The sequence below is a fragment of the Pan paniscus genome, chromosome 13 (assembly GCF_029289425.2).
Source record: "Pan paniscus chromosome 13, NHGRI_mPanPan1-v2.0_pri, whole genome shotgun sequence".
Taxonomy (NCBI): domain Eukaryota; kingdom Metazoa; phylum Chordata; class Mammalia; order Primates; family Hominidae; genus Pan; species Pan paniscus.
Window position 1 is genome coordinate 72,597,019 of NC_073262.2, and position 24,825 is coordinate 72,621,843.

Sequence of the window (24,825 nt, forward strand, 5' to 3'; positions counted from 1 at the left end):
ATTTATTAATCTAGGTGCCACATATTTAGTGGCTACTGCTTAAAGCAAACAAAGAAACGAAGTAAAATTAAAAATTGCTTTTTTTATGCTAAATGAAATAGAATAGTTGAAATATTTCATCATGACTATTGGGATCATTTTGAAAATTACATTTATATGTTGTCACTGTAGTATTATATACAAACCAATTTTTTTTATTTTTTATTTATTTTTATTTTTTTGAGATGGAGTTTCACTTTTGTTGCCCAGGCTGGAGTACAATGGCATGATCTCGGCTCACTGCAACCTCTGCCTCCCGGATTCAAGCGATACATCCGCCTCAGCCTCCCTAGTAGCTGGGATTACAGGCATGCGCTACCATGCCCGGCTAATTTTGTATTTTCAGTAGAGATGGGGTTTCTCCATGTTGGTCAGTCTGGTCTCGAACTGCCGACCTCAGGTGATCCGCCCACCTCGGCCTCCCAAAGTGCTGGGATTACAGGCGTGAACCACCGTGCCTGGCCCAGAAACCAATTTTTTTAAATGCAAAGTTAATTTTATAGCATCTTCATAATCATAGGTACAGCATATTTCTCTGATATATTAATGATAGTTTTCTTATTTTTAAGATTTTTTTTCTTCATTCTATGTAGTATCTGTTTCCTCTAAGTTGCATTTTCTTTTTATTATTATTATTATTATTATTATTATACTTTAAGTTCTAGGGTACATGTGCACAATTTGCAGGTTTCTTACATATGTATACATGTGCCATGTTGGTGTGCTGCACCCATTAACTCGTCATTTACATTAGGTATATCTCCTAATGCTATCCCTCCCCACTCCCCCCACCCCACAACAGGGCCCGGTGTGTGATGTTCCCCTTCCTGTGTCCAAGTGTTTTCATTGTTCAATTCCCACCTATGAGTGAGAACATGTGGTGTTTGGTTTTCTGTCCTTGCAACAGTTTGGTCAGAATGATGGTTTCCAGCTTCATCCATGTCCGTACAAAGGACATGAACTCATCCTTTTTTATGGCTGCATAGTATTCCACAGTGTATATGTGCCACATTTTCTTAATCCAGTCTATCATTGTTGGACATTTGGGTTGGTTCCAAGTCTTTGCTATTGTGAATGGTGCTGCAGTAAACATACATGTGCATGTGTCTTTATAGCAGCATGATTTATAACCCTTTGGGTATATACCCAGTAATAGGATGGCTGGGTCAAATGGTATTTCTAGTTCTAGATCCTTGAGGAATCACCACACTGACTTCCACAATGGTTGAACTAGTCAGTGTAAAAGTGTTCCTACTTCTCCATATCCTCTCCAGCACCTGTTGTTTCCTGACTTTTTAATGATTGCCATTCTAACTGGTGTGAGATGGTATCTCATTGTGGTTTTGATTTGCATTTCTCTGATGGCCAGTGATGATGAGCATTTTTTCATATGTCTGTTGGCTGCATAAATGTCTTCTTTTGAGAAGTGTCTGTTTGTATCCTTCGCCCACTTTTTGATGGGGTTGTTTGATTTTTCCTTGTAAATTTGTTTAAGTTCTTTGTAGATTCTGGATATTAGCCCTTTGTCAGATGAGTAGGTTGCAAAAATTTTCTCCCATTCTGTAAGTTGCCTGTTCACTCTGATGGTAGTTTCTTTTGCAGTGCAGAAACTCTTTAGTTTGATTAGATCCCATTTGTCAATTTTGGCTTTTGTTGCCATTGCTTTTGGTGTTTTAGACATGAAGTTCTTGCCCATGCCTGTGTCCGGAATGGTATTGCCCAGGCTTTCCTCTAGGGTTTTTATGGTTTTAGGTCTGACATTTAAGTCTTTAATCCATCTAAGAGGCATTTTCTATTGTTCAGTCTCTAGCTTTCAAGTTAGAGGCATTCCCCAGATGTCTGACAATGTTGACTGCTTGTTATTAAGAGCTCTTGAGTGCATTGGTGGAACTAGTAGATTCTGAATTTTAATATAGGGTGATTTGGGTAGGCAGGTTTGTTGAGAAGCACTTGTGTTAGATCTTTCTTTTTGGCCTGGTCAGATTCCTCAGGGAAGTATCCTCAGATATTGCCCAGAAGGAAATGGTGTTGGTGCTATTATTCTGTAAACGGATTGAGAGACAAGGCCTAGGGACTCTGAGTCAAATACTTATATGATGATTTTAATCTCTCATGCTCATATCCTCAATTGTACTTGCTATTTGATCCTCCCCAGAGATGAGTTCTTTAGCCAAAATTCTGTTTCAGTGGTGGAAAGGCAGTTTTCATCTGATCCTCCTTATTTTAGCCCCTGCCTTCCCACCTCCATTTATAAAGGTATCAGGTGCTGCCAATTTTGTTGCTCATTTTTTAATTGCACTTTTTATTATTGAGTTTTAAGACCTCTTCATATATTCTGAATATTAGACTTATCAGTTATATGATTTGCAAATATTTTCTTTCTCCTTTTTTTTTTTTTGAGACACTGTCACTCTGTTGCCCAGGCTGGTGGCATGATCACAGTTCTCTGCAGCCTTGGGCCTCCCCAGGCTCATGTGGTCCTGATTGGCTTCCCGAGTAGCTGGGACTACAGACATACGCCATCACACATGGCTAATTTTTGAATTTTTTGTAGAGATGGGGGTCTCTACATGTGTTGCCCAGGCTGGTTTGATCTCTGCAGCTTAAGTGATCTGCCTGCCTCAGCCTCCCTAAGTGTTAGGATAACAGGCATGAGCCATTGTGCCCGGTCTGTAAATGTTTTCTGTCATTCTGTGGATTGTCTTTTTCACTTACTTGAAAGTGTTCTTTGGGTCACAAATGTTTTAAATTTTGATGAATTCCAATTTTTTTCTTTAATTTTCCTGTTTGTTCCTAAATTAATTTAATTTTCCTTCTGTTGCCTAAATCAAGGTCACAGATACCTAAACCTATGTTTTTCCCCAAGAGTTTTATGCCTAAAAATATAAAACTAAAGCTGAAGCTTTTACATCAAATTCTCTGATCGATTTTGAGTTAGTTTTTATGTATGCTGTGAGGTAGTGGTCCAACTTAATTCTTATTCATGTGGTGTTCCTTTGAGTTTTAATAGACCTTGCCTGTTCAACAACCTGGGCCTCATACATCTTTTTTTGTGGATAACTTAAAACTACACATTCACTTTCTTTAAAGGTTTTAGGCTTGCTTAGGTTATTTCTTGAAAAAAATTGCTAAGTTATGTTTTTTCTAAGAAATCTTTATTTTAAGTTTATATTTAATGATTAAAAAAATCTTCCTTGTGTTTTTATTCCTATTATTTATTTGTGTTTACTATTTCTTATTTTGAATTAGGTGTCATATGAGATGATTATCAGTTTTACTATGTTTTCTAAGAACCAAGTTTTGATTGTCTCTCTCCTCCGACCCCCATTTTCTATTTCATTCTTATTCTTTTTTCCTCTATTACTTATTAACTTTTTTTTTTTTTGAGATGGAGTCTCGCCCTGTCGCCCAGGCTGGAGTGCAGTGGCAGGATCTCTGCTCACTGCAAGCTCCATCTCCCAGGTTCATGCCATTCTCCTGCCTCAGCCTCCTGAGTAGCTGGGACTACAGGCGCCTGCCACCATACCCAACTAATTTTTTGTATTTTTTTTTTTTTTTAGTAGAGACAGGCCTTCACCATGTTAGCCAGGATGGTCTCGATCTCCTGACCTCGTGATCCGCCCACCTCAGTCTCCCAAAGTGCTGGGATTACAGATGTGAGCCATCGTGCCAGGCCTTTTTTTTTTCCTTTTTTGAGACAGTCTCACTCTGTCTTCCAGGCTGGTGTGTAGTGGTGCAATCTTGGCTCACTGTAGCCTTTAACTCCTGGGCTCAAGCGATCTTCCCACCTCAGCCTCCTGAGTAGCTGGGATTACAGGGGTGCATCACCATGCTTGGCTAATTTTTGTATTTTTTGTAGAGACAGGGTTTCATCATGTTGCCCAGGCTGGTCTTGAACTACTGAGCTCAAAGTGATCTGCTTGCCTTGGCCTCCCAAAGTGCTGAGATTACAGGTGTGAGTCACTATGCCAGGCCATTATTATCTTCTTTCAATTTAGTTTGGATTGTCTTTTTTCCTTTTCTTGGATACTTGGTCGTTGCTGTTGTTTCAGTGCATTTGGTTTTCATTTTTAATTACTCCCTTTTAATTTTTATTGTTATAGATTTTAAAAATATTTTTAATTGATATATCTTAGGCTTAACATTACCTTTTACACAGTATTTGAAGATACTTCTCTGATAGTTTCATACATGTATACAATGTGTAATGATCAAATCAGGGAAATTGGGATATTCATCACCTCAAACATTTATCTTCTTTTTATGTTGGGAACATTACAGTTCTTCTAGCTATTTTGAAATATAAAATACATTATTATTAACTATAATTTGGATGCTTAGTTGTTGATTTTTTAACAAATGTATGGATTTTAAGGCTATGTATTTCCTTCTAAGTACTACTTTAGTTGTGGCCCACAACTTTTTCTATATAGTTTAGGCTTTAAATTTTTCTGTTATGATTTTTAATGGCTTCTGAATTTCTAAGAGCATAGTGCCTTAAAATGTCTGCATGTCTGGAGTTTTGAGTTATATTTTTAAGTTGGTTTCTAGTTTTATTTGCTATGTGACAAGTGAATGTGGTTCATGTATCTTTTTTTTGATATTTTTGAGATTTACTTTGCATTCTACATAGTAAATTTTTATAAATATTCTAAGCGCTGTTAAAATTATGTGTATTCACTAATTGTTGCATGTTGCCTTTGCCCATGCTTCTTAATTGTGTTGTTAAAAATCTTAAAACTGTTTACCAATGTTTTTCTGGCTCTCATTTAGATAAGTATGTTAATATCCTTTACTATGGTTGTAGATTTGTCGTTTTCTCTGTGTAATTCCCTCAAAATTTGCCTTTTGTATTATGAGGCTGCTATTACAGTTGTCCCCTCTTATCTGTGGTTTAGTTTTCTGTACTTTCAGTAACCTGTAGCCAATGGCTGTCCAAAAATATTAAATGGAAAATTCCAGAAATAAGTAATTTATAGATTTTAAATTATATGCCATTATAAGCAGGATGATGAATTCTTGTGCCATCCTGCTCTGTCCCACCTGGAATATGGATTGTTCCTTAGTCCAGTGTACCATGCTGTATATACTACTCACTTGTTAGTTATTGACATTGTCTGCTCCTGACATCCAGCCATCACATTGTCATGGCCTGATGATTCAGGATCACCTGAAGCAGATATTCCTCCTTCTGATGACGTGTTGTTAGAAGGTCATTAGTAGCCCGATACCATGTCACAGTGCTTACCATCATTCACTTCACTTCATCTCATCACATAGGCATTTTATCATCTCATATCATCCCAAGAATAACAGGAGTGAGTATAGTCCAATGGTCCCCCTCTTATCCTCAGGACATGTTCCAAGACCCACAGTGGATGCCTGAAATGAGGAGGGATGGTATCCAAACCCTATATATACTATGTTTTTCTCCTACAATACATACCTATGATAAAGCTTAATTTATAAATTAGAGATAGTGAGAGATTAACAGTAATAACTAAAGATAAAATAAAACAATTATAACAATACTCCGAATGGCATCCAATTGAAAACCTATGAATTATTTCTGGAGATTTTCATTTAATATTTTCTGACCATGGTTGACCATGGGTAACTGAAACTGTGGAAAGTGAAACTAGGTATAAGGGGGACTACTATACATAAGGTATTTTGAGAGAGAAAGCATGTACACATTCACCTAACTTTTATTACAGTATATTGCTGTAATCTATTATCACTTACTGTTGTTAATCTCTTACTGTGTCTAATTTATAAATTAACCTTTATCATAGGTATGTATGTGTAGGAAAACATAGTGTGTAGAGAGTTTGTTATTTTCCATATTTTCAGGCATCTACTGGGGGCTTTGGAACGTGTTCCCTGAAGATAAGAGGGGACTACTGTATTTGCATACAAGTTCATAATTATCTTCTTGAGGAACTTGTTCTTACATCCCAGAAGAGACAGACAAGCTAATTCATTCTCCTTGTGAGTTACTCTTTCAGTGAGGGTAAAGCCTGTCAAGGGTCTCAGCTTTAGGTGGGATCTCAGTTCTATCTCTGAGCCTTGTGTGAGCCCAACATACCTTGTGATCTGTTTGCTCAAGGACTTTAAAACCACTGGCACAGTGTTAGTCCTTGTCATTAATTCCTTCTTTTTTTCTGGTAACTGGAGAATTCCACTTTTGTGTGAGCTCAAATACGCATTCAAAAGATTACATTTATATTTTATCCAGCTTTTCCAACCATTCGTAGTGGGAGAATTTTCAGGTCGTCTATTTTGCTTAATCGTTACAGCTGGAAATTTCCTTGCTGAGTACTTCATGTGTATTCTTTCTGTTCATTTCTCTTTGTTAGCACTTTATATATTTTTTAATTTTCAGCTTAGCTCTCTTTACTCATCTTTAGCCATTAGGAAAAGAAATAGTAATGTTCATTGTGTAGAGAATAGATACCTCTTTGGCATTTTAAGCAATTTGATTAAAAATAGCACTGCATAAAATATTGTGACAGAAATCGGTGTCTATAAATTACATTTAAACCACAGTTTGATTTTGAGGCTATCATCTAATTCTAGTTTTGTTTTATTTTTACAGTTTAAAACAGAGTGGAAAATTTCCTGGAAATCCCTGGCCTCCATATAAGAAAAGGACATCACTCCATCCTAGCTATAAAGGTCTTATGAGACTTTTGCACTGTAAAACTTTACACATTGTGCTATTCACTCTGCTTTACAAGGTACAGTAGTAATTTGAATAGAAAGACTAAGCTTAGAATTTATTTTCAAATAATAATCCTAAAGGATAATATTTACATAAAAGTACCACTTATAAAGCAAAGTGTATTTATACATTTAAGATGTATGAAGATATGTTATAATCACATGTATTTGAAATCCAAGTTGAACATAACAGAATAGCTACAGCATTCTTTGTGAGAAACTATTTATCTTATCTAGCTATCGATAAAAGTATTTATTTATGGATTCTGTAGAACAGTAAGTGAAATACCGTGGAACTACAGGAGGTGTGGAATGAGCTACAGGGACCAAACAACCATCAGAACCCACTAAAATGACAAAACTAGAATGGCAGTTATGTGAGGCAGTGAATCTTAGGTTGGGGGGTTCTTTTTGCTTTTTCCCTCTAATCAGGAAAGTGACGTGGAAGGATTTGAGTGTGGTTTCTATGTGGCAAGATCAAAAATTGTTTTTGATAAACATTTTAGGAACTAACAAGATGATGCTTTTACTTGCTTGTTATCTAAAATTTGTTTTATTTTGGGATCTTCTCACGTAAGACAGATTTATTTGACTAACATTAATTGTGTACTCAAAAACTTGTGTGAAGCATAATATTGTATAGTATGTATGTGTGTATATAATAGGGATTTCTATAATCTCATCTGCATGAAAGATGAAAGAAGGCTGGGCGCGGTGGCTCACGCCTGTAATCCCAGCACTTTGGGAGGCTGAGGTGGGCAGATCACGAGGTCAGGAGTTCGAGACCAGCCTGGCCAACATGGTGACCCTGTCTCTACTAAAAATACAAAAATTAGGTGGGTGTGGTGGTGGGCGCCTGTAATCCCAGCTTCTCAGGAGGCCAAGGCAGGGGAATTGCTTGAACCCGGGAGGTGGAGGTTGCAGTGAGCCCAGATTGTGCCACTGCACTCCAGCCTGGGTGACAGAGCAGGACTCCATCTCGGAGGGGGAAGAAAGATGAAAGAAAAAAGAAAATAACTATACTCATGTAGATAATATAACTATATAGACATGATAAATGTTATGCAGGTAGATACAAAGAAAACCTATTGTTCTTCTTCCTAATTAGAATTTGAAAAATTAAAAATTAAAAGAAATTCAAAGAAAAATGAGAATATTTGTTATACAAATTTCCAATTACTATGTACAATCATTTAACACATTATTTAAGAAAGTATGTATTTAGGTAGGAATTTTAGTTTTTTTCTTAATCTTATAATGAAATAGTACTTTTAAATTTCTATACTTCTCTTCCTTTCAACCCTACCCGTGACCAATTTTTCAGTGTACTTGTTTCTAAAGTTTTCCTGTTACGATTTTGGACAGGTGCCTCAAAAAACACCTTGGGTGGTTTATTTTCATTAACTTCCAAGAGGGTTATTCAGTAATTGATTTAAAATGTTCTTTTTCTTTATTAAAAAATGTAGAATATCTTTTTATACTGAAAAGATATTTGTATTTGTTTTACAAATAATGGACAGTCTTTGAATGTTTACTTAGTGCCAGATTTTGTTTGAAATGCTTTATATATACTTGTAGACATTATTTTGTTTAAGCTAGCAAAAATCCTTATAAGTGAAAGTTCTGTTATTATTCTCCTTTTTCAGATATGAAATTGAGTTTTAGAAGTTAAATAACTAGTTCAGATGGGGAAGCTAAGTACTGTTATAAGTAATAATTAATAAGTGACAAGTAATTCATGAAAAATTAAGGAAGCCTTATGGCAAATTATTTATTATGCTCTTTCAAGTTATATTTTTCAATTTTTTTGTATGCTAAATGTACAAATAGTATTTTATGAAAAATAAAAAGACAATGTTTTAGTTGTTACAAGACTATTATAAATGAATTTTTTTCAACTTTAAAATAACTTTCTTGATTTTACTACTAGTAATAATAAAATTCTCCATTGACATTGCGTTGGCAAGTCAACTTTTTAAAAATCAATTTTAGTAAACCACCTTTATCTTCTGACATGTTTAATGTCAAAATAAAACTCCCTGGAAACATCATTTTTATTTCTTTTTTTTTTTTTGAAGTACCTAATAGAGGGATGTTTTCCTCTTTAGCTCTTAAGTTACTCAATTAAAGCTGTAATCCCACAAGCTGTGAAGTGAAAATTTAATTGAATTTAGCTGGTAATGTTTTATTTATCAAGAGGAGATAGTATAGTAATGATAGTCAGTGGCCTGGGGGTCTGAGGTCTGTGTTCTAATGTTGCTTACACTAGCTAGCTGGTTGTGTGGCTGAGCCTTGGTTTTCTCTCCATAACATAGTGGATCAGAAAGGATGACTTCTGTGGTCTCCCAGCCTTCAGTCTCCTCCTGCTGCTGCCTCTGCTCCTCACATCATTGGCACCACCCACTCACTATTTGTTGAACACCCATTGCTAGACACTATACAAAGCAAATGACAGATATTAACTCATGCAATCCTTACAACAATTCTGGGCTATAATTTCAGTTTTATTTTTCTTTCTTTTAGTTTTTTTTTTTTTTTTTTTTTTTGGTTGGGGATGGGACAAGTGAAAGGGCTAGGAGGGGCTCTATAATTCCAATTTTAGAGATAAGAAAACTAAGACCAGAGTCTGTTGCTGAAGGTCAACTAGGAATAGACAGAAATTTGTTTAAAAATCTGTTTTTTAAAAGGTTTTGAATGCCTATGCTCTTCACCACTGTGCCACACAACAGATGAATATAGAAGCCCTCTGAATAGTCAGAAAAACATGAGAGAGTCAGTGACTTGAAAGTCTCTCTATTCTTTAATTGTGGTAGGTTAGGTCTTAAGCAATTAAGACCTCCTTTCCAAGTCCCCTCAGCCATCTGGGCAGCTTTTGCGAGGCTCAGCTTATCCTGTCCTCTTTTTTGCTCTCTGCTATCTCGCCCACAATTAAAACTGCTGCTGCCTACAGAATTTCTTCCTTTCATCCTTTCCATCATTTGGCCAGATGACTTTTATAATGAGGACAAGATGATATCTGCCAGGCCATTTTGTTACTTGTGGTATTTTAGGTATCTTCTGGTTAGTGGTCTGTTATATCATATTGAATGAGTGATTGGTGTAGGTAGCCCAGAAATCCTGTGTAAGATGTATAAGGCTTGTATTGAGTAATCTATAGGTCAGATGTATCAAATTTTCCTCAGAAAAGCCTTTTTACTAACCACTTGCATTCCTTCTACCTTTGTCCTCCATATAAATCCCACACTGGCATACATATGAATGTAGCTACTCAAAATACTCAGAGGCTCAGAACTTTAATTTTAGAGACGTATTTTTAAGAACATTAATGTACCATAAACATTTATTGTGCTGCCAGTTATATGCCAGGTGCTGTGCTAAACACATTTGCATGAATTATCCTATTTGGTAAACTTATTTATCTGATGGCCTTGTCATCAAGAGAAGAGTGTCAGCAAATTAGGATATAAAAATATTCTTATTAAATTATTTTATTAAATACTTATATTCGTATGAATTTTTTTAGTGGACTCTGTGACATACCTTTAGAAAATTTGTGAACTGGTATTTCTAGATATTAAAGTACTTTTCATCTATAACAGTAAAATATTTTTGGATCTCTAAATGAAATACATTTTGTGGAAAAAAGTAATTATGAGGCATTTTCTTCCCTTTTTAAAGATTTTGATGGATCATCAAAATCTGTCAGAACATGTACTCTGCATGGTTTTATATCTGATTGAATTAGGACTCGAAAATTCTGCTGAAGAAGAATCAGATGAAGAGGTAAGTAGTTTTTATAATTTAAAATTTTTAGATAGGCAGCCCCTATCTGGCTCCAACCAATTGTTGCCAAACCAGGCATGTTATACTTTTCCTAGTTATGACATACCTTAGGAAAATGTATTTGTGAATTCATCTTGAGGTGTATTTATGTTTTCATCAGACTCATAAGATCTTTTAAAGAACTACTAGAAAAGGCCCTTTGGGATCTTCAAATATATACAGTTTTTTAGGGCCTTCATTGATACATTAAATTCTATTATGGAATTATTGAATTTGAAATTTGTAATTCCTATCACAAAAATTAAGAAAAATGTTTAATGCATTTTTGGTGTTATGCTAAGAAAATTGATTATTGGCAAACAATTACCAGTAATCAATAAATAACCAGTAAAACTGAAGTTAGGACTTAGCTCCAAAAATTCTAATAATTTGATTAGGGATTATTTTTGAGTAGCAAATTCTTCCTGTAAAGGTTTGAAGGTAATGGCATGAATATTGTTATATGGGAGAATGTTTAAAGTACTTAAAAGTTGTTACTTTGTTTCAGGACTTTAGAAGTATTGTGTCCATAAAAGCAATTGTTACTACAAATTAGTTTTACTAATGTGTAAGATTCTCCTCATCTCTTCCCTCCTAAATGACAAAATATAACACAGCATAATAATAGCAAAAACAAGTTAAAGAAACCACTTTGTAGTTCTTTGTAGTCCAAGTTGAATCAACATATGTTCTTTCATAGATGTTAAAAGGTTATAAAGATTCCTCTATGATTAGTGATACCTTTGGTTGATTTTTCAGTTTCCTCCCAATTTGTCCAAATTAGCATTATTTGTATTACTAATGGGTGAGGATGAATATTCTGTAATGTTCAGTATTCTAGATTGACAAATGTATTTAAAAATGTATTTTAAATCAGGAATTTAGCTGATTCCATTGGACATACCCATATTAGTATTGAGAAATTTATTCCTGCATTTTTTGTTTGAATTTGGTTTTATTATTTAAATTTATTCACTTTATAATTTGTGGATGAGACAATAAGGGATTCAGGATTATGATAGGCAGTGGATGATTTTGGGGGGCTTGTTACATCTCCATTGTACCTTGGACCTGATGTGGCAAGACTTGATATTCATTTTTTTTTTTAATTTTAGGCATCAGTGGGTGGACCAGAACGTTGTCATGACAGTTGGTTTCCTGGCAGTAACTTAGTGTCAAACATGCGACACTTTATAAACTATGTTAGAGTAAGAGTTCCAGAGACTGCTCCTGAAGTAAAGAGAGACTCACCTGCAAGTACTAGCTCTGATAACTTGGGTTCTTTACAAGTAAGTGTAAATGTAAGAAAGAAAATAAGAAAAAGCTTTATGTTATGTATGTTATGTTGGGATATACTGTTCCTATAATATCCAAAAGAAAAAAAAATGTGGTTGTAGATAACTTTAAATTGTCTTTTATTTCCTCTGATATATCTATGTAACTTCTACCTTACCAGTCTTTTTCCCTTAATCTGGCAGAGTTCACGACGGCCTAAAGTTCTTCAAAGAGAGGTAGATGTGTATGATATTTTCATTAACTAGCAACATGGCTTTAACTGGAAATGGGGAAAAACTGCTTTGAAGTATTTGTGTGTGTATGGGTGTTTAATTAATATGGTTAAATTTAAAAGAAGGTTTCTTGGATTTATGTGTGTTTTTTTTTTGACAAAGTGATTTAAGCTTAATATTAAAGAAAATTTATATTATTGAGCTTAAAAATAATACTGAATATTTAATAGTGTATTTTTCTTATTAGTGTTCGAAGTATTTTGGACCAATTATAGGTAGCATATTTGAGTCTCTTTACATTCATCATTGCCACTGTATTACTAACATCTTAAAAATGACTTGGATATTTTCTAAATTAAAATAAATTTAATTGCTACCAGCATGCTCATTTGCAAATAACTTTTTTTTTTGCTTCTATGGCAATTAACTTTGATAAAATAAGCCTATAAAGTCTTAAATTCTGTATATTATGGCTTTGGACTCATTTTGAAAATCAGCGCTCTCATTGCATGTAAGTTAATTTTTAAAAAGCAGTAATGAAAAATCTTGAAATGACATTGTAAGTAACAAACTTAAGCAGTTTTAGTCTCCACAACCTAGATTTTTGTGAGTAGAGAACATTGAATCAGACATTTCTTATAGTAGAGTCTATTTGTAGGAGCTTTCTTGGTCTTTGACAACGTGTTTTCGCTGTAAGCAAAAACTGGAAACTCTGTAAGAGGTTTTTGCCTCTAATGCTGGTAGAGAGTACTTTAAAAAACAGCTTGGATGTTAAAAAATAGTGTATACTGTCATTTAACTCACAAAAGCTCAACTGATATTAGAGCATCCTTTCTGTGCTCGCTTTTAAAAAATAAATTGATTAAACTGACTCATATCTTAATTAAAAGATGTTTTCTGAGAGCCCTGGTGCAGTTTGATTGCTTTAGCAAAAAAGCTTTTTAGGAGATGAATTATTGAGGAAAATACTTAGTTAAAAAAAAAAACTGTTCAAAAAACAAATCATAGTCCTTGACCCACAAACCAAAAACAAATAAAAAACAAATCACAAATCACAGTTTTAATTTCATATTAAAATTTAATAAAACAAATTAAATTTCATATTAAAATATGAAAGTTTGATTTTTCATCCTTATATTTCAATTTAGTAACTTTAAGCATTTATGTTAGAATTTTCAAACTTTAAAGTTCCTTAAAAGTGAAATTAATTACTAGTTCAGATTTATTAGCTTATAAAATTTTTTTAAAAACTAATTTATAATTTTCTTAACGGGAAACTGTAGCAGTCTTCCAGAAGTTAGTAAGGAGTACCCTATTCTTCATGAATGTTGACCAGAACAGCTTTTCCTCTTTTAAACTAATGAATAATTTAGTTTATGATTCTCTTTAATATGGCTGTGGATACTACTTCAGCTTTGTCTGTTTTCAGAAGGTTGAAAAGGAGGTGTTACTGCTGATGATATCCTCCTTATTACTGTTTCTAGATTGAGTGGGATTAAATATATTTGAGAGAGAGGTCAAGGGACAAATTTATTTAAAGAGCAAATCTATTGAATAAATCTTTGTATGAAACCGAGCATTCCCTTTGGAAAATATAGTACTAATATGTTTTTAAAATGATGCTAAATAACTTCTCTTGATTTTTCTTTGTTTCTCTTTGTTAATGGTAGAATTCTGGTACAGCTCAAGTTTTCAGTTTAGTAGCAGAACGTAGAAAGAAATTTCAGGAAATCATCAATCGCAGTAGCAGTGAAGCAAATCAGGTGGTTCGTCCCAAAACTTCAAGTAAATGGTCTGCTCCTGGTTCAGCTCCACAGTTAACTACAGCCATTTTGGAAATTAAAGAAAGCATATTGTCTTTGCTAATTAAACTTCACCACAAACTCTCAGGAAAACAAAACTCCTACTATCCTCCTTGGCTTGATGACATAGAAATTTTAATCCAACCAGAAATTCCTAAATACAGTCATGGAGATGGTATAACTGCCGTGGAAAGAATTTTACTAAAAGCTGCATCGCAAAGTAGAATGAACAAACGCATCATTGAAGAGATATGTAGAAAAGTGACCCCTCCTGTACCACCTAAAAAAGTCACTGCAGCAGAGAAGAAAACATTGGACAAAGAAGAAAGGTAATTTTTATTTTTAATGTTTTAAACGTGTATATAGTTGAAAATTTGATATTTTCTTCCTTTTGGTCATTTGAGGATAATCACCTGGATGTTTAACAGGAACAGTCATAGCTGATTAGTTTGTAACATAAATGGAATGGAGCATAGTTGGTGCTTGTACATGTGATGTATTGAGTTTATTGATGGACAGGTGAGACTTTCTGTCCCCAATGTAAAATTACTACCTTAAACCTGTATGTCTCTTTGGAAAAATTGCTACTGCTTTTATTGCTGTAGGGATCTAATAATTCTCTTACTGTTAAAGTTGAACTGTTCAGCTTTAAATGAGAATATTAAGAATATTTAAAATATTTCTCAAAATAAAAATCCAACTGCTTTAGTTTCTTTTGGTCTTTTCTAATCTTTATTAATATATGATTGCTGATTTTTAAAAAGTGATGTTTTAAAACACATTCTGACTAACTTATGCTTCTAGCTTTTGGATCTTTAGGTTGCTTATAATTTGTTGTTAAATTATATTTATAAACTTTTTTTTCATCTTTTGACTTTCTTGAAAAAAAATGGGATTTTAAAAAAATCTCAAGATATATACTATGTTATGTGGGGTTTGTGGGTCAAGGACTATGAGCATGGTTTGGTTCTTTTTTTTAGTGGTACATTGTTTGCCAGAAGAGTTGTGTTACTGTGCATTGTCACAAATTGTTTCCCAAGAGCCTTGTCAACATTGCTGACCCTGCTGTCATAAACATGACAAGGTGAATCTTGAGAGATTGAAACTCCACATAATTGTCAAACTCTTGGAAAGGGTTCAGTGTTTATTAAAGAAAAAAAAAAAAAAAAGAGCATGCCTTCTAATGAGTGTACATAGGCTAAAAGACCCAGGACATTTAAAAAAAAGATTTCAGATCAAATTCAAGATAGTCATTGCTCACTTCTCTGAGGTTATAAATAATATTCATTGTTTTAATTTCTTTATTATTTAAGACAAATTTGTCTACCAAAGCAACAATTATAGGGGAAGGGTACACATTTCCCGTTACGGAGGGTCCAAAGAGATCACATCAATATTATCTTAATTTAAGAACCTAGGACCTTTATCATCTCAGTCTCTTTTATATAGGTAAAAATCATTGTCAGCAGAGTTATCTGGACTACTGTTGTGAGCAGTATGACTAATACATTATTTAGCAGTTTGAAGTGTACTTTAGAGGTATTTTCTGGATAATTTCATCTTCTTAGTTACTTTTAAAATTAAATATAGGCAGTTATGGGTTAAATGATCAGTGGAAGCAAGCCTAAGATGGATCTTACTTGATTGATCCGTTTCTCATTCACTGGGTGTCAGTCAGGCAGTTTTCTAGACATATCTGTGTCTGGTGTTGGACTTCCTGACCTCGAGGAATTGATACTATAATGGAGAGACAGACTGGTAAACAGATAGTTTGTTAGTAGTGTTAACATAGTGTAACAGATACTATCTTAGGTTCACAGGGTGTTAATGGGAGTAGTAGGACATAAGGCTAAGAAGGTAACCATATATCGTTAACTGGCACAGGGTATAAATGGTTACAGGGAAACCGTGGAAGGATTTTAAGTGAGGAATAATATATAGGGTAATTACATGAGGGTGGATTAGAGTGGGGTAAGACTGGAAACTGGGAGAGCAAGCTACTTAGTCATCTAGTGGGGCAGGTGTGGTAAGGGTCTGAACTAAGACAGTGATGATAATAAAGAGAGGAGGAGATGTGTATGAGATATTTAGCAGGTACAAGTTGTTAGACTCAGTCATCAGGTTGATATGAGAAATGAGGGAGATGTCTTGAATGGTGCCCTGATTTCTGACTTGAATAATGTTCCTTTTACCAAGATAATGGAGTATAGGAGGGGCCCCAGGCTCAGTAGTAAAACCGATCTGTTCAGTTCTGGATGCTACTAAGTTTAAGAGGGACACCCAGGTGAAGATGTCCAGTCAGATATAGGGTTTAAAACTTAAGGGAGAATTCTTAGAGCTACAGATTTGAGCAGCTAGGTAGTAGTAAATCCTTGTATATGGGAGAAGGTTTACAGTAAGAAAATGAGAAGACTGAATATAGAACTCAAGGGAAAAACATTAAAGGGAATGACTGAGGAAGGGGTACCTACAAAGGTGACTGATGAAGGGATGGCTGAGCAGAGTAAGAGAAAAACTGGGGTGAGTGGCATTAGAGAAGTCACAAGAGGAAGTTCAGAAAGCAAGAAACTTATCAAAATTGTTAAGTGCTACAGGAGTTCAATAAGATTGGCCATCCTATTAGATTTGTTAGTTAGGAGGTCATCCTTTGGTACCTGTATAAGGAGCAATTTTAGTCACATATATAGTTACACTACATCTCTGATGTAATTAAAAGTTTGTTGGGAGGCTGAGGTGAGTGGATCACAAGGTCAGGAGATCAAGACCATCCTGGCCAACATGGTGAAACCTCATCTCTACTAAAAATATAAAAATTAGCTGGGCGTGGTGGCGTGTGCCTGTAGTCCCAGCTACTAGGGAGGCTGAGGCAGGAGAATTGCTTGAACCTGGGAGACAGAGGTTGCAGTGAGCTGAGATCACGCCACTGCACTCCAGCCTGGCGACAGAATGAGACTCCATCTCAAAAAAAAAAGTTTGTTATAAAAAATTTATATTAATATATGCAAAAGCTATGGTAGATTAAGAATTTAGGAGAATTCCTAAATTGGAGTTATAAAGAACTAACACAAAATTTGTTTCCGTGGGAGAAAGGACATTCAGTAACATATAATTCAGATGACCATTCATTAAGTTTGAATTAGTAATAGCCTAGAATGTAATAAATCTACTGACAACATTAGAAGGTTGAAAATGAGGTAAGATTGTTATTTTTGTTAATTAGTGGTCTCTCTTAGTGGTCAGATCCTTCTTTCTGTTATATAATAGTATATCATTTTATTTTGAAAGAAGATAAACAGTGAATCAAAATCTGTTTTTCTTGATTAAGGGAATTTTGTAATTATTACTAATAATGTGATATTGGAGGACATAGTTTAGATGCTGCTTTTACAAAGGCCCTGATGCTATTGTAATAAATAATATTCTAAAAATTTTAAAGGCTTTCTTTGTGATAGGTTTTGTTTTCTTTGAACAATGATGGTATTGACAAGGACTTGAAACTAATTTTGTAGCAGACAGCTAAGGATTAAGATGACTCTATTTGGATCTCACCGTGCTTCTCACATTTGTCTTTCCTCTGGTTTCGTTTTGGATTTTCATAATAAAGGCAGAACAGTTCATAAACACTTAATGAGGATCCATTTCCAAGTACTTCACCTTTAGACAAACTCGGCATCGCTTTCATAATAGATTAACTTAATAGAAAACAAGATGCAAGCAGAAAACATTAGATGGTTGTAATAAAATGCAGCTTCAATGTCTTTAACTCAGGAGTTAATGGAAAATTTTTGAGTTGTCCTGAATCTGCCAGAACTTGTATATGTTCTTGTTAATGGCCTTTATTTACATTTATGCCCATTTAGAAAAGCAATAATCTCGATTAAGAAAACATTCACAACAATGACATCCCATTTCTAGTTAGTATAGAAACCTGCTATAGAAATGCATTTTAGTATTAGTGTCAAGCAGTTACATTTGAGATTTTCTTATGTTTAATAGACTTTTAAAAAGTACACTCTATGGACATATATATTCTAATTGTAAGTGTACATGTTTAAAGGTGAGCTGTAGAGTGGCATTAATTAAAGAAGTATGGCAAAACTTACAGATTTACGAAGTAGTGATTCAGAAGACCAAAAATGTAGTCTGTCAATGCCATTGTTGCTCATAGCATTTTTGGAGGTCACTTAGAGTGCTTTGAGCATCTAGAGCACATTTTTCTTTGCTTCCATTTCTTCCATTGTGGCAAATATTTGTCCTTTGAGGATGGATTTAATTTTAAAAAGCTTTTTATTTTGAAGTAATCTTAAACTTACATAAATGGTTCAGGAAGTTCTTTGTACCCTCAACTATCAGAATTAGCAGATTGATAGTGGTATTTGAGTATGATTTAGATCCCAAGTTTTGATAGTTGTCCCAATAATGTTTGGTTTGTCTTGTCTTGTCTTGTCTTGTCTTGTCTTCTCTTCTTAATTCATTTCTTTTCTTTTCTTTTCTTTTCTTTTCTTTGAGACAGGGTCTTGCTCTGTCACTCAGGCTGGAGTGTAGTGGTATGATCACGGCTCACTGCAGCCTTGACCTCCTAGGCTCAAATGATTCTCCCGCCTCAGCCTCCTGAACAGCTGGGACTACAGGTGTGTGCCACCATGCCTGGCTAATTTTTAAAAATTATTTGTAGAGATGAGGTCTTGCTATGTTGCCCAGGCTGGTCTCAAACTCCTGGGCTCAAGTGATCCCCCCGCCTCAGCCCCACAAAGTGGTGTGATTACAGGCATGAGCTGCTGCTCCTAGCCCCCAATAATATTTCTTTTGTTAGTTACTTTTTTTTTTTTTTTTCGTTTTTGAGACAGTCTCACTCTGTCACCCAGGCTGGAGAGCAGTGGCGCGATCTCGGCTCACTGCAACCTCCGCCTCCTAGGTTCAAACAGTTCTCTGCCTCAGCCTCCCGAGTAGCTGGGATTACAGGTGCTTGCTACCATGCCCGGCTAATTTTTGTATTTTTAGTAGAGACAGGATTTCACCATGTTGGCCAGGCTGGTCTTGAACTCCTGACCTTGTGATCCACCCGTCTCGGCATCCCAAAGTGCTGGGATTACAGGCGTGAGGCACTGCGCCCAGCCAGTAATATTTCTTATAGCAGAAAGATCCAGTTCATAATCACTCCTTGCATTTAATTGTCATGCCTCTTTGTTCTCCTTCAATATGGAAGTTTTTATTTTCATAACCTTGGCACTTTTAAATAATATGAAGCAGTAGTAACATTGTAGAATATCCCTTAATTTGGGATTGTCTGTTTTCCCTTTGTGTTTTGACTCAGTTTATACAACTTTGGCAGGAATGTAAATGAAGTGTTGCTGTTTTCTTTTCATTGTATCCCACAAGCTGTTATATGATTTCAATTTGTTTCATCACTGGTGATTAACTTTGATCATGTCTGCCAGACTTCTTCACAGTCAAATTACCTTTCCCACCCCACTTTACAATTAATACATAATTTGTGGAGAGATACTATGAGATATTGTAATATCCCCATTCATATCAACTTTATATTCATTTATTTTTATCAGTGTGGACTCATGGGTTCCTATTTTATTTTATGGGTTATAATCTCATATGCTTGTTATTAATTTTGGTGCTCAAATTATTACAGATTTGGCCACTAGGAGTCATGTCAAGCTGGTTTCCGGGTCCTTTTGATCTATTCCCATCATTCTTTGAGCATATTTCTATTTTCTGGGGCAATAAGATGTTCCAGGCTTGGCCAGGTGTCGTGACTCACACCTGTAATCCCAGCACTTTGGGAGGCTGAGACGGGCAGATCACCTGAGGTCAGGAGTTCGAGATCAGCCTGGCCAATGTGGAGAAACCCTGTCTCTACTAAAAATACAAAAATTAGTTGGGCATGGTGGCGCGTGCCTGTAATCCCAGCTACTCAGGAGGCTGAAGCACGAGAATTGCTTGAACCTGGGAGGCAGAGGTTGCAGTGACCTTAGATCGTGCCACTGCACTCCAGCTTGGGCGATAGAGTGAGACTCCATCTCAAAAAAAAAAAAAAAAAAAAAAAAAAGATGTTGCAGGCTTATCCTGTACTTGGAGTCAGCCATTTCTCCAAGGAGTCCTGGTTGCTTTTAGGAGAGAATGGTATTTAGAAACCCCAGTCCATGTGTTTATTCTAATGAAGTATAGCTGTCTCAGGCCCTCTTAGGACAGAGCTGGGGAAAATTGTGTGTGTGTTTCTTTGTTTGTCTGTGTTTGTGTTGGAAAGTAGTGTGAGAGAGGAAGGGAGAAATTTATATTTAGTTTTATGTCTGACTTTATGTACTGAAAACTGTGAGTTCACTCTGATACTTTCAATTCCAATCCATCCCTCTAGGAGTCATTCTTGTTTTCTCTCTTTCTCAGTTTCCAGAGTAACTCTGTAACTCTCTACTTCCACAGTGAGATACCTGACACCTATAACTCTCTCTCTATCTGTGTATCTATCTGGATAGATATATTTAAGTTTTTTAGTTAAAAAATTACATATATTTAACTAAAATGTTATATATATATATATAACTTTTAAAAAAATCAACTCCCTTATATATAACCACTTTCTTCTAATCTTTTACCGTACAAATGCCCTCCCGTGCCAGGTTGTTGAGTCCTGACACTCTGTGCTAGGACATGTTCAGAAAGGGAAGAGAGGGGATTGGTAGATTTAATTTTTTGAAATGGCCAACATCATTGAGAGTTAACTTTGATGAATAAGTTGAGTGATCAACCTGGATAATAATATTTTGGCTCGAAAACAGTATAAAAGAATTGTTGTTATAAAATAATAAGGCGAGTTTTTTATGTGGATCCTAAATTATCTGTAAATGTTAGAAAAGGAGTGTTAACAATTTTTTGAATATTATTGGCAAAAATATGTAACTTCTCATGGTAAAGTGGACCACAGAACTTGACTTTGTAGTTGCTCCTGATTATCCCCACTAATTTCATGGGAGCAAATGTGTGGATAATTTAAAAATTACTGTATTTCATTCTTCTGAATTTTGTATGTTATATCCTTGAATCATATCAGATTAATAGAAAAATACTTTTAGGTTTCCCATAACAGTGATTGCATAGACTCTCAGTTTAACATAATGCTTTGACTTCTATACTGTGTAGATATAATAAATGGTCATTAAAGAAACTGCTGTAGTATACTCTGTCCATTATGTTCTCATGTCTTCTGTATTATGGGTATGACACAAAGGACATCAGTTCCTCTTTGAGTTTTGTTCAAGTAAAAATTTATCTCTTCCGTGAACTAACATATAATTTACCTTTTCTAACCTTTCATTTTTTCTTCTTCCTCTCCTTCACTTCTTGTTTAAATTATTAATTTAACTTTTCCTTACTGGGAGTGAAACTTTATGCTTAGTAGTATTGTTAGCATCACATAATCTGAAGAAACCTGTCTCCTTTCTTTATTAGTTGACTTATTTTCCTATTCTTATGTTATGGTAACACTGTATTGGTGGATTTTTTTTTTTTGGCAACCAGTTGCAATTAAAATATTCTTTGGATGTCCATCAATGATAGACTGGATTAAGAAAATGTGGCACATATACACTGTGGAATACTATGCAGCGATAAAAAAGGATGAGTTCATGTCCTTCGTAGGGACATGGATGAAGCTGGAAACCATCATTCTGACCAAACTGTCACAAAGACAAAAAACCAAACACCGCATGTTCTCACTCATAGGTGGGAATTGAACAATGAGAACACTTGGACACAGGAAGGGGAACATCACACACCAGGGCCTGTCGTGGGTTTGGGGGAGAGGGGAGGGAAAGCATTAGGAGATATACCTAATGTAAATGACGAGTTAATGGGTGCAGCACACCAACATGGCACATGTATACATATGTAAGAAACCTGTACATTGTGCACATGTACCCTAGAACTTAAAGTATAATAAAATAAAATTAGCCGTTAAGCTACAAAAAGAAAAAAAATATTCTTTGGAAGTAGATAAGGCATTCATAATAAATATAATATAGTGAATTAATCCAAGGGAATATTTAGGGCTTTGTAATACAGTTTTATTCTTATGTTGTGTTTGAGACTCCTTCACATTCTTTTACTTTATACAAAATAAACCAAACTTGAAATATGTCCTAGTAGAAACGGGGAAGCTTACTGGCTTCTGTTCATTCTCTGTTAGGAGAGGCCTATTCTTAGGGTAACAGTAAATATGACTATTCTTATCTTTTAGACTTTGTTTATATCTAAACATCATAGCTTCTTCTAGCAATCAGTTTACTGTTATTTGTGCCTGGGGTTAAATTGTTAGTCTCTTGCTAAAAAAATATGTTCTTGCTCTTGCTACCTTCTGACGTATACTTAGGAACTTGTGTTATTGGAAATCCAAATATTCTATCTACCTTAATTATTATTTCACATTTTAAAGTACATCTTGGCTTTTATTTTTATCTATTAAACCAGTGAGTTTGTAACCTTTTAAAATTAGTAGAATCCTTTTAAGGACAATCAAGTATTAGAAGAAATTTAATACATAATACGAAAATAGATTGTTCTCACCTGTGTACCAGGGGCTTTTCATACATTATATACTCCTGAAATATAGTAGCTAGGTCTTAAGCACATCTGATACTTACAACTTTATTTCTGTTTAATCTAGGCGACAGAAGGCTAGAGAGAGGCAGCAGAAATTGCTTGCGGAGTTTGCTTCACGACAGAAAAGCTTTATGGAAACTGCAATGGATGTTGGTAAGTCAAAATTATTAGTTTAGAACTCTCATAATTATACTTATTACTTTAGGGATGATGTAGTCCAGTCTTTTACTAACTTAAAACATTACAGACTTATGATTTCTAGTGTTTATTTGGTCTTTAAACAATATAGTGATGGAAGATCAGACTTTTATTATAGACTTTTATTATATTCTGTTGTTAGTAGCTGTAATTGTTAGGAAGTTCTTCCTGATGGTAGCAATACAGTATGCCCCTTTTGTTCTCTTCTGTTAAACGGTCTTTAGATTTGTGAGATCCATCAATGTACATTTACTTGTCTTGATCTTTTTCTGTGAAATTATCTTAAAATCCTTAAAATAGTTTCAAATGCTTCTAGTGCCTCTTTCTGGTATCCCTTCATTATTTCTTAAAATCAGGTGAACTTCTCATTTCCATTAAGATTAGCATTAGAATTTATACAGTGAGAGAGGATACCATGTTTCTGTATGATAGTAGCCTTTTACACACATTGGAGAAATAGATTAAATCTCAGTGTCAGTCTTTAGTTAACCAGGATATTCCCTTCCCTGACTATTTCTTCCATTCCAGCAATTTTTTTCTTTGATTTTTAGAAAAAATTGTGGAAAGAAAATAAAAGTCATGCATTTAGTTAAAATACACACATATATGCATTCAAGCAGGCATGTACATTTTCATGCATTTTTGTTTACCTAAACTCATAACCAACTTCCTGAAGAAATGTATAGCGATCAGTTCAGATTTAGCCTAATGGGTTCTAAACCATCTAGTGTAGTTAATGTTCAGGATATAACTTTGACAGAAAGAATACAGATTGAGCACCCCTAATCTGCAAATCTGAAAATCTGAAATCTAAAATGTGCCAAAATCCAAAACTTTCTGAGCATTGACTTTCCACTTGTGGCATCATGCCACAAGTGGAAAGTTTTTGACTTAAGATTCGTCTTTTGAATTCCTTTTCTGGCAATTTGTTGATTTCCTTTTCATTTGGATCTGTTACTGGAGAGCTATGAAGTTCAAAATCTCTATTAGGTTTTTCCAGAGGGACAGAAATGGTAGGATATGTATATATGAAAGGGAGTTTACTAGGGAGAATTGGCTTATGTAATTACAAAGATGACATCCCATGATCAGCCATCTGCAAGCTGGGGGATGAGAAAAGCTAGCACCATAGTTCATTCCAAGTCTAAAACCCTCAAAACCAGAGAAGCTGAAAGTACAGTACCCGGTCTGAGGCTGAAGGCTGAAAACCCCCAAGAGGCCATTGTTACAGGTCTGAAAGACCAAAGGCCAATTTATCCGTTTCTTTTAGGTTTTCCAACTGGTTGGCATATAGTTGTGGCATGATGCCACAAGTGGAAAGTTTCACACTTGACCTCTTGTGATGGGTTGCAGTCAAAACTATATTTCATTTACAAAATTATTTAAAATGTTGCATAAGGCTGGGTGCGGTGGCTCACATCTGTAATCCCAGCACTTTGGGAGGCCGAGGTGGGTGGATCACTTGAGGTCAGGAGTTTGAGACCAGCCTGACCAACATGGTGAAACCCGTCTCTACTAAAAATACAAAAAAATTAGCTGGGCTTGGTGGTGCACACCTGTAATCCCAGCTACTCAGGAGGCTGAGGCAGGAGAATTGCTGGAACCAGGAGACAGGTTTCAGTGAGCCAAGATCATGCCATTGCACTGCAGCCTGGGTGACAAGAGCAAAAAAAAAAAAAAAAATTGTATAAAATCACCGTAGCCTGTATGCATAAAGTATGTATGAAACATAAATGAATTTTGTGTTTAGACTTGGGTTCCAGCCCCAAGATATCTCTTTATATCTATGTAAATATTCTGAAATCTGAAAAAATCTGAAATCTGAAACACTAATGGTCCCAAGCATTTCAGATAAGGGATACTTAACCTGTACTGAAATTCTGTTTATGGAATTTATTTAGCATCAGTTGACTTTATCATATGAAAGAAGAGGGTTTAGTTTATTGACACTACTTTCCCTTTCTCTCTTCTTTACAAAAATTGATAATTATATTTTTGTTTTTTTACATGTTTAATATAATTACAATATTTACGTATCGTTCTATTGTAGTAGTCAGTATCTTGATACCGCTTCATATAAAATGAACTAATAAGCACCCCATCCTTCCTTTCCTCTTTTACCT

The 24,825-nt window shown here is 35.0% G+C and overlaps 1 protein-coding gene across 3 annotated transcripts in view; it reads left to right on the top strand.

Annotated features, from left to right (window-relative positions):
* Positions 1-24,825, top strand: part of UBR3 (ubiquitin protein ligase E3 component n-recognin 3) — a 268,208-nt gene that overhangs the window by 108,627 nt on the left and 134,756 nt on the right. For all 3 annotated transcript variants that reach the window (XM_034954464.3, XM_034954467.3, XM_034954465.3), the window contains exons 20-24: positions 6,638-6,779; positions 10,441-10,545; positions 11,700-11,873; positions 13,763-14,223; positions 22,569-22,657. In XM_034954464.3, coding sequence (XP_034810355.2) covers positions 6,638-6,779; positions 10,441-10,545; positions 11,700-11,873; positions 13,763-14,223; positions 22,569-22,657 — 971 coding nt within the window. The remainder of the gene's footprint in view (positions 1-6,637; positions 6,780-10,440; positions 10,546-11,699; positions 11,874-13,762; positions 14,224-22,568; positions 22,658-24,825) is intronic.